Raw genomic sequence first — 10,646 nt, forward strand, 5'->3', positions numbered from 1 at the left:
ACTATTTTTGTTGTATTTTTTAACAATATATTATTATGCGACATTAAATGGATAGAAATAAAAGAATGTCATTTAAACTTTTTAAATTTTAAACCAACCTGATCGACTATACCCTCCAAACTAGACAATACAGTTGGATGGATATCTCTTTGCATATGCATGATCTTTGAGCATCTCCACATAGGTGCTGTGGCGCGTACGGTATGACCCGTTTCCGGCATTCCCTGTTGCACATTGCCCGTTGCAGCAGAACCCCGATCTTCAACACCGTCCTGACTTTTACCGGCAACTAATTCGCCGCTCTTGTATCTCTCTCTTTGTTCTATCTTCAATGTTAAATAGAGAGTACGTATGGAGAAGTAAACTGCTTGTGGAAACATCCTACCGACTTGACTTAGCAAATTCAGAATAACATTGCCTTCGTGACGAACCAGGTACATTAGTAATTGCGGTACCCAGGGCAACCATTGAATAGCTGGTACACCTACAGCATATTTGTCTACGGTTTCCATGAGTGAAGACTTATCATCATCGTATGTGAGCAACCATAGAATTTTAGCGATGTACTTTCTAGATTTGGATTCATTTTGATGTCTACAAGCGTGTAGAAAGCATACAAGAGCGTTAATACCGATACTGATTTGACGAGCGTCTCGTATAAAGATATTCTCGAGATAATCGCCCCATAAGGACCAAGCCTTCACTAGAGTGTCATGCAACTGAGCTGCGGCAGAGAAGCTCTTGTTGGCTTCATCCGAACGGCCTAGCTGTGATTGAAGTAAACCCTTGAGCGCGTAAAACTCTGCTACCATTTCTTTTGTAAAATAGCCCATGTTGGTTGATTCTAAAACATCTAAGCCTTCCTGCAAATCATTTTGCCCACCCATGGTGGCCATCTGTAAGTGACATTTTACTTGTTGTCGGATTTTTTGAAAGCAATCGACCATAGGTACGCTTGTGGGAATGTTGTAAATCCTGACCAATGAATCCAAGCATACACCGCATAGATTTTGCTTTCTGGCAATCTTGCCGAAGTGAATAATTGCTTGCATAGAGGCGTGTACACCGAGCAACGAGTGATTAACGGTTTGATCTTGTTGTGAATCATAGTGATTGGTGATAAAGGTGTAGTGATGCTGCCGCCAGGCAAAGATATCTGACCAGTGGCTGAGATCGTCGGCTATCACGGGCAAACGATTCCGCCATGTTTTCACGATGGCTTTCATGTCGTGCAGCGAATTACTCCTGCCGTGCAGTAATCCTTGATGGATTTGCATTGCCTCTTGAAGCTCCATTATCTGCTGGGCCGCTTGCAGCAGCGGTTGATGGACGTGGCTAACAATGCGCGGGAGTCGACGCCACTCGCGCATGCATAGACCGGATGCGAGCTCTACGAAACGCTCGACGGTGCTCAGATGCTGGTCTTCGCTACTGCACAAGGATATAAATCCACGATAGAGATTGATCTACAAAAATATAGAAAATTGTTTAAAAATTGAGTTATTAAAGTTTCTTTTTGACATGAAACATATTTATGACAAGATTGTACTACAAAGTTAATGTTAATAAAACAAAAAACTAAAAGAAATTTTAAAGTCATAAAATATGTTTTTATTAAAGATTAATATTGTCGTAATACCTTCCAGAGCATTTCCCGTGGACAATTTTGTTCCAATTGTGCGATAACTTCCTTCATTGCCGGCCAATTGGGAGTACGCCACGCACTGTCCAGGACAAGGTAGGGATTATTGTAACTGCTATGGCTGCCCAATTCAAATAGAATATCCCATTGATTCTGTTCTTTTACAGTGCGCTCCCAATGTCTCTCCCAAAGAAGCATTTCCTCATTGACATGATAGGGTGCCGGAGTAGATGAGAAATCTTGTCGAAATTTAGTCATGCATACCTCGTATGCGCCTTGAGCCTGTTCAAAGAATCCCTGTTGCTCGAGCGCGATCGCATGCAGGGTCTCTTTGTAATGCGCAGGCCTCTTCTGCCATAGACCTGACCACATGTCCTCCTCGCAGAGTAATGAGTACATCTCCGAGAGCATATGCATCACCTCGTAATAAGGGGTGACACCCTCGACCTGTTCCGTTTCGTCGGATGAGCGATACAGATCGGGTTCGCCTCTGTTCTTCGCGTTACTACCGTTACCGTCTGCCGCCATCTCGGCGCCCATTTGCTCTAAACTTAGTGTTATTCGGTGCCAGACATTGTGCGATCTGCCCAGATATTTCATCACAGGCGGCGCTATCGCCACAGGTGGATTGCAGTGTGCCAATGATTCCAAAAAGGTCCCAAGTGCGCTCGGATGACAGTCTTTCTGACCAACGTGCACACCGCTGGCAACGAATGGTGCTACCTCTTTCGCGATGACATTAACACAAGATTCGTCCAAGACAGACCATATTCGTGGGAACATATCTAACCAGACACGTTCCGCCAGTCCGGTGTCCATGTGGCATAACTGAGCGGTTGCCAATAGTAGCTGTTCCGTTCTGATCTTCTTTGCATTCTCCATGAACTGTATCTGCTTGTTGATCATCTGCGTCAAGCTGGGCTTCTCGGTGATCTCTTCGACGGACGCGGTGGCGTTCGTGGAATCCGTCAAATTGGACATCCAAGCGTCCATTTCGAGTGTCTCTTTCGAGTCTCCTTCCTCTTTAATTCTTACATCGATATTTTGTGGCTCCTCGTCAGTGCGACCAAGACGGCAGACAAAGCGCGTTTGATCTTTATTCTCCTGTTCCATACCTTCTTGCATAATAGTTGTGATGCTGGGCAGCAAGAGATCTTCATTAGTCATTTGTGTCAGAGTAGTCGGATTGACAGTGGCCAGCAATAACTCGATGCATTGCTTGATCCAATAATGAGATCCTATACTTTCCCAATTTTGACTGATAACGATATACAAAATACGATCGACCAAACGTCTCTTCATCGAATTATCGAATACCTCGAAGAACTTTGCTCGCACTTGCGGCTGCACACAACGTAGACCCGCCATAAAGGCCTGCTCTAATTTACTTGTCAATTCCGTTACCTTCAGCGTCTCGTCGCGATAAACGTAATTCACCAGCTCTAAGAATTGCCGGTTCAACTCTAAATCGTCAGGGAAACGTTTCTCGACATACTGCATCATTTTCACCAGTAGAATGGATTTCTCGCGCAAACTGGGCGTCTGATTCATCGCGATGGTGGTCTTGTTTTTCATCCACTCCTCCAATATTTTCGTGATGGCCTTCATTACCTTGACATCTTGCGTCTTTTCAATCAGGCCGACTAAGATTGAACCTATGAACGATTTGCGCATATCAACGCCCATTACTGCCACGCGATTTTTCACCAAATCTAGACTGAGAATTAACAATTCGCTCGTAATAGGATTGGTCTCGGTCTGCGTGGAATGCAAATGTTCTTTTGCCATTTTGTGCAACACTCTCATAAACGGAGTTATCAGTCGGTCGATATAACTAGGATTGTTCGTACAAGCCGCTTTAAGCACCATAAGCGTGCCGAAAAGTGAACTCGGTGTAGCCGAGGTGGTCTTTTCGTAAGTGGTCAGTCCTTCGGCTATAAATCTGCCTATTGTCGTGTACAATGTGTCCAACTCTTCATACTTAGGTGTTATGTTTGGGGAAGCCTGTTCAGCCGGAAAAATCGTCATCAATCGCGACAGTAAGGCATGCACCAGACGTATAATTTTAGTGTTGCTACTTGCGATACAGGCACCTATTCCCCGCTGCAATGGCTTAAAACTAACGAGTATCTGTTCGCGCTTCATCACGCCCAACAAAAACGTTAGCACTTCTAGTGCTGTGTTAATGTTACCATAGTTGGGTTGATTGGGTTGGTTGCTGTCCACGCTAGCGAGAACTTTGTCGAGCCAGGCTAGCTTTAAATCGCACTGTTCAGCGATCCATACATCGGGTTTTAGTGCCATTTTCAACAGAGCCACGCAACGCCTGGATAATTGTTCGCCAGGATTGCCGTGGATTGTTGTTACGTCATTTACTTGACACGCGAGGCGTAGCAGGAAATTCAGTACGGCGTCTGCATGAGCTCTCTCAATCGGTTTCGCCGATCCTGGCTCCATTCTAGGTGAAATAAGAGGTACGGGACTATTACCGGACGGCGTTTGTGAACTCACGCGTTTATTAGATGAATCATCGATAATCGTGCGTTTAGTTGCACTTGAAGATGGCTGTACGTTAGTTTTGGATTCCGTGATTTCGGCTTCTTCTTTAATTCTATACAGTTCCCATTTTACGATGACTTCCGCCAACTCAACAGCCAGCCGTCGATGCTCAATAGTAGCGGTCGGAGTGCATCCTATACGTTGAATCGAGTTTACTATATGTTGAACCAGATGGTGCCTGACTGGATAATAAACTTTGTAATGTCTAACAACTAGTTGCAAGATATGAGACAATTGTTGCATAGAATGACCTTCCTCTACGATTATTTTCTTCGTCCAGTGCGTTAGCATAGTATTACCATCTTCCATTCGCACAGGCATCGCAGGTGTCAGTATTTCTAGCGCTTGTCGTACAACATTACGTGCGTCCACGGCATGCGCCTTCAATAAGCTGTGAAACACCTGCAGAACTATGCGTTTGTGAATAGCAAATTTAGCAATTATGTGACTCAGAAGAAGATGACCATGATACCGAGTGGTTGGATCTACGCAATTTTTACCTAATAGACATGGCCAGGCAAATGTCATCAGTCGACGTAGTTTATTTCCTTGTCTCTTGTTAGTCACATCGTGAATGTGCTGTGACGCTTGTTCCACCAGAAGACAAGAGAATTGCAGTAGAGAGATGCGGACACAATCGGCGGAGCCAAACGGATTATCAGGGTCAATTATCTTACTAATAAATACCGACACAACGTTCTCCGGGTTATCTTGGTAAGGCATCGGCGCGCCTCCAACCAGTTTTGTACCTTCGCCGCGCTCGAAGCTTACCGCAAAACACGGAATTATGATCAGTTGCAGAACGTTGGCCTTCAATTCTTGCGACATGTTATTCGTGGGAAAATGTTCGACAAAGCGGAAGAAAGCGCTACGTTTCCATTCGACCGTGTATTCTTGCGCGACTGTGTTCTCCAGGAAATCTCGTAGAAACTGAAAGTCCGGCACAAACCGATCGCACGTGGCTCGAAGAAGTTGAAACAACAGATCAATATCATTTGGCGTGTGACGAAAATAGTGCAACAGAATTTTGACAATGTGCTTCGGTTCCTTCCAGTGGCAATATTCGACACCCTCGACTTTCTTATGCAACGCCTGATAATCGTCGTTGTACCAGATCTGCTTCAACGCGCCCACCAATTGATTCTGGGTAGATAACCATTGTTCGTCGTACTTGATGAGTATGCCAATAATCTTGATCGCCCGATACTGCACCTCGTTCTTCTCCATATGCGTTAAATTGGAATTTGTTTGCGAATGAGCGAGCAGCATCGTGACGAGTCGCGCCGTGCTGTTGTGTAAAATATCACGAAACGACTTACCATCTTTGTGGCTAATAAGATACTCTAAATATCTGCTCCATTGTTGATCTTTAATATTGCTATCATGCAGAAATAGATTAAGCGCGTCCGTTGGAAAACGTAGAAGACACTTCATTAAAGGTTCTCGAAATGGACTGGAAACTTCGACTAACAATGTTTTTTCAGTTTGGAGAATAAATCTGCAGAGTTGATCGTTGAATTTGGGTAGCGATGCTGGGATGTTGTAAAATATTCCTATAATAATAGTAATTTTTTGTTCGATCTCGCCAGACTTCGATGTACCTTTGCGTGATTGAATCAGGTTCTCCAAAAGTTTCTTCACATGCTGTAACATTTGCTCACACAAGGTGACGCTAAAAGTGCTCGGGAAGAGCTGCGTTAGATATGATAATCTTCTAACGCAGTTCAGATTCAGGTTTCGATGATCACCCAGCGTCAAGAGCAAAGGTCGCATCATTGAGTGAATAGTCTCCATGTCGAATTGAAAACCAGCAATAAATGTTTTCATACACTCAAAAGCTGTTTCCTGCAGCTCGGCTTGAGGTTTTTCCAAAGCTTTATAAAGAACGCCAAGTATCTTCTCGCGCCAACCCACAATGTAATGACAGGCTGCAAGCGCTCGTAATGCCGACTTTCTCAGGGGCATCAGATTCGAAATCGATTTATAGCAAGCTAATTTCGTGAGAGTGGCATCGTCTGCTTCACAGATAGACAACACTTCTTGGAAGAACACCTTATGCTCTAGAATGATTAAATCAATAGTAAATAGACGAGGATTCAAGGTGGTGCAAAACGTGTTACCGTCCATCAAGCCGATTTGTGCGTTAGTCGGCTGATGTCTCAAAAGGTGCTTCTTTGGTGGTATCATATCTGCTAAAACTTCCTTATGCGGCTCCATAACTTCCGTCACTGACATGTTTTGTATTTCGGCGAGCTGACGTAACGAGACCATGGCCTGTTCACGCACGATCGTGTGCGGTGACGTAACTTGTTTGACCAGTTCACGAGTGACCTCGTATAGGCTTTTGTTTTGCGCTTCTATCAATTCCACGTTGTCGTCCTGAATACCAGGATTTACACAGACTCTCAGCATCTTTTCCAAATTCTCTTTCGCCATGTCGATTGCACCATTGGACACCTCGTCGGTGAGATCCATCATCACGAATATAAGAGCTTTTAGGAAGACGAACAAGTGATTAAGAACCCATTTGGTAGCCATTCGTTCGAATAAAAATTTGATCGCTATGCAACCACCTAATTTAGCATACCAGGCGCGCTCGTAGCACAGTGAACACATTCTCTCCGCTAAGTACTCCATGAAGGGTAATTGGCAGGCCCGTTCCTTGGAACCTAGGATATTCGTCGCCGTTTCTAATATCAGCACGAGCGCCAGATATCCCGCTTTATACAATTCTCTTTCATCGTGACCCATTATGACAGCGAGGGCGTCAATCAGTACTAAAGGATCTTGACCTTGCATATCCTTGCGAATTTCGCGATCACTCCAACAGAAAAGACCAGCCTGTTGTGCTATGGCGATCATAGTGTAATGTCTCACGACGGAAACGACGGTGCCGAGCACCGCAGGTCTCAATTCCTTGATTTCCGCAGCGACGAACATGCTGGTCAAGGCTGTCTGTTGAACGTTTCGCGCCACAGTATCGGGACACCTATAATATGGTCCTTGTTGAGGCGGTATTTCGCCATCTTTAAAACTCGGATGCGTAAACAGATCGTACCACAAGTGAGCGGCATCATCCATTCTTAAGGATGCTGCCAAATAACAATGTATGATCTCCCAGCATTGCTTGCGGTAGAACACATCAGTCGTATTAGATTTCAACGCATTAAACGCAGCCTCGATTACTTTCTCCATTGGAAAATCGATCGACTGGGAGTAACCTTGGAAGTAAACCACCACGTTGGGAGAACTGGTTTCACGATCGTCATATTCCAATTTTTGTGGCTCAATCATCATTCTCCGATTTCCGCCGCCAAATTTACCGAGGACTCGGAAAGCGACATGAGCCTGATCATTAGAATTATGCAACGTCCGCCAAAGTGCTTGCATCAATTCGGCACGGATTGGTTGTATGTGCTCGTACAAAAAATCCGGCTGAAGGTTGTCAACGCATAACTCTAGCGTACGTAGACCTTGACTTACTAAGCAGTAACTTCCATTGAGAGCGGATACCAAGGGATCCATTAACATTGGAAGATACGGTAAGAGAGAACTGAGACGCACTGGTACAGTTAAGCATAACTCGACAAAAAGATCTTTCATATGTTGTCTATGTAAACCAGATTGCAGTCTGTTCAGTCCCTCCAACATATTAGGAAGCAAAGGTAAAAATTCTTGATACAATAAGTCATGAGAGCCACCACCTATAGAGCGGAATAATGCGCGAAGCAGCAGAAAATAGTTGTATGGTTCTTTCGCCGACATGGCTAGCTCCATGGCGCGATTCACAATTAAATTCAAATGCGGTCGCAACATATGCTCATTTTCGGTAGGAAAGAGCGATACGCTGCCGAAGACAAGTTTAAATAATTTCAAATATAAATTACTCCGTTCAACATTCGAACCCATCTCACTCATACGTTCGAGCAGATATTCCACCAATATCGTTGCAAATGTCGACGAAACTGTATGATTCGATAAGAATGAGCTTCCAATTATTTGCAAGGCGCAGTTCTTAAATATTCTCTCGACCATATAATCTATTGACACGGAAAAGATCTCTTGGAATGTTTGGGGATTCATTTGTGTGAACACGTTACCGAAGAGATCTAATACCTCTTTCTCTTCTCGTGTCCGTATAGTTTGGGATTGCACCGGTCTACCTCCCGGTTGCGCAGGAACGCCAATAGCTGGTGGTCCTATTGTGTAAATATCCAGTGCTGGTAAAGCCCATTTGACAAGTTGTATATAAATCAACGTCTCTTTCGGCTGAAGCTGATTCGATTGTGTTGCCTCGTTAGTTCGACTCTTGATGCAATTAGTTGTTATAGCCTTAGCGCCATGAACTAAACTTTTCACTAGATTTCTATAATCGGCCACATTGTAACTCATCGCTTGTGAGGTCGGGAAACCAAATTTCGATTTCGGCTGTTCTTTCTCCTCATTCACCTCAATACACGATTTTGTATTATCCTCAGTCGTATTCTCTACTATGGCGGGTCGTAATTGTTTCGCTTTGTTCCGCAGAATTGGAATATATATCTTGGCAATCATCTTAAATTTCAGAACAAATACCAATAGTATACGTATCAATAGCTCGCGTCCTTGAGTGCTGTTCTCAGCATCAGATCTTTGTCTAACCGTATCCACTAAATTCATCAGTAACTTACAAGAAACCATTTGAACGGCTGTAGGCAAAGTTTGATCAAGTAAATTCTTGCCATATAAGTGCACCGCTTTCGATACGTCGCTAAGTGGCAATTGAAGTCTAACATGATGAACCAAGTCGGCGAGTGTGGAGTAAGCTAGAGGTCTCAGAGCCTCATGCGCGGTCCAACCATGACCGATAAAGATATCTTCATTAAAAAAGATCTCCATATGCGGGATAAAATGATTTCGTAGATCCGTAGCAAGTATGTGACGTGAGGCTATAACGAGTTCCTTGCGTAAATGAGCTACTTCCATCGGACAAAGCGTAAACAAGCCTAGTATACCTTTAACCAGCATCGTACTATTTTGCGATATTAAGTCTTGGTAGGGTCTTATAACGTATGCGAGGAAAGAAAGTGTCTTTACTTGGGCGCCCATAAAATCAACGAAGACCTCCTTATTGAATCCAGGTGATGTTCGATGCTGAAGACTAGGTTGAAGCGATATGGTTGTTATCACAATTGGAACAAAATCCGATACGTCCTGATATACGTTCTGCTTGTATAATTGATTCAATAAAACTACGATTATTGGCAATTCTTGGAGCACCTTGAGAGACAGCACTGCTTTCGGAATCAAATTGTACTGAAAATAATAAGACACATTCTAATTGATCTCTTTTTGTTTTTATTTATTTATATTGTGTGCATTCAAGCATGTATACGATAATACAATAATTATACAACAGGATCGATCCCAATAAGATAAATTTGATATCAAATAAATAAATAAATATACTTACTGTCACGACGGTACCATCAGCAGCTTTCTTTTCGCTTTGTATTGCTGTAATCGTAAATGTTTCCTTCAATAATGCTTCTATGTTAATTTCCGACAGATCTTTAACACGTAAGGGGGGACGTGGTTCAAATATTTTTGATAAATTTTTTGGTAATTCACTATACACCGATTTGACAAATTGAAGGAAATATTGAATCTATAAACAAAAAAAGAAGATATAGTTAAAATATTTTATAGATATTTTATAGATACAAATGAATGGGCTGTTAAATAGCTCTGTGCTAGAATAGTATACATACATACAAAATATTACTTACTTCTGGATTAAATGTTGGTTTATATTGCTTATGAAGATCGATTATAATACGTAAACAAACGAGAACGTTTTCTTCATTATCTGTCTCTAGTAATTTGAATATAAGAGTCAGAATTTGTCTGACATATGGACGCAAATATTCATTGCTTGGTAATCTGTGTATCATTTCCAAAATTAATTTTCTAACTTGTTGAATATTATACTCTGATATGAAGTGCGGTTCTCCCTCTTGCAATATCTTCAGAAAGATTTTCATCATATGATCGAGAAATTGTGGATATTGCAATGAACACATAATGATCTATAATTATTTTACACAATAATAATTAATAATGTATACATTGTTAATTACATTATGTATTATTAAATATATTACAATGTAATTATAATATTCATTAATATTATTAAATATATATTTTTTTACACAAGATTTTTTAATGAGATTGCTGCATAAATAATCTCAATTCTTAATATCTTGATGTGACAGATTACATACCTCAAAGTTTTCTGATAATTCTTGGGCTGCCTTCAGTTTCAGCTCATCTTTTGAAACTGGGTCAGCCAGCATGGTTACATATGACCGATATGTGTTCATTTGCGTTACCGGATCGGGTGCCATCTTGATTGTTATAAGAGATTCTTGGTAAATACTATAAACAGTCCATTAGCAGAGCTGAA

The 10,646-nt window shown here is 42.2% G+C and overlaps 1 protein-coding gene across 4 annotated transcripts in view; it reads right to left on the reverse strand.

The window, feature by feature from the left end:
• LOC105839032 (transformation/transcription domain-associated protein) overlaps nt 1–10,646 on the reverse strand; it is a 31,732-nt gene that overhangs the window by 4,176 nt on the left and 16,910 nt on the right. For all 4 annotated transcript variants that reach the window (XM_028193152.2, XM_036291732.1, XM_012685038.3 and 1 more), the window contains 5 exons: nt 10,465–10,641; nt 9,970–10,269; nt 9,654–9,848; nt 1,640–9,496; nt 99–1,466 (listed from right to left, as the gene is read on the reverse strand). In XM_028193152.2, coding sequence (XP_028048953.1) covers nt 99–1,466; nt 1,640–9,496; nt 9,654–9,848; nt 9,970–10,269; nt 10,465–10,587 — 9,843 coding nt within the window. In that variant the 5' untranslated portion in view covers nt 10,588–10,641. The remainder of the gene's footprint in view (nt 1–98; nt 1,467–1,639; nt 9,497–9,653; nt 9,849–9,969; nt 10,270–10,464; nt 10,642–10,646) is intronic.

This window comes from Monomorium pharaonis, chromosome 9 (genome assembly GCF_013373865.1).
Source record: "Monomorium pharaonis isolate MP-MQ-018 chromosome 9, ASM1337386v2, whole genome shotgun sequence".
Lineage (NCBI taxonomy): Eukaryota > Metazoa > Arthropoda > Insecta > Hymenoptera > Formicidae > Monomorium > Monomorium pharaonis.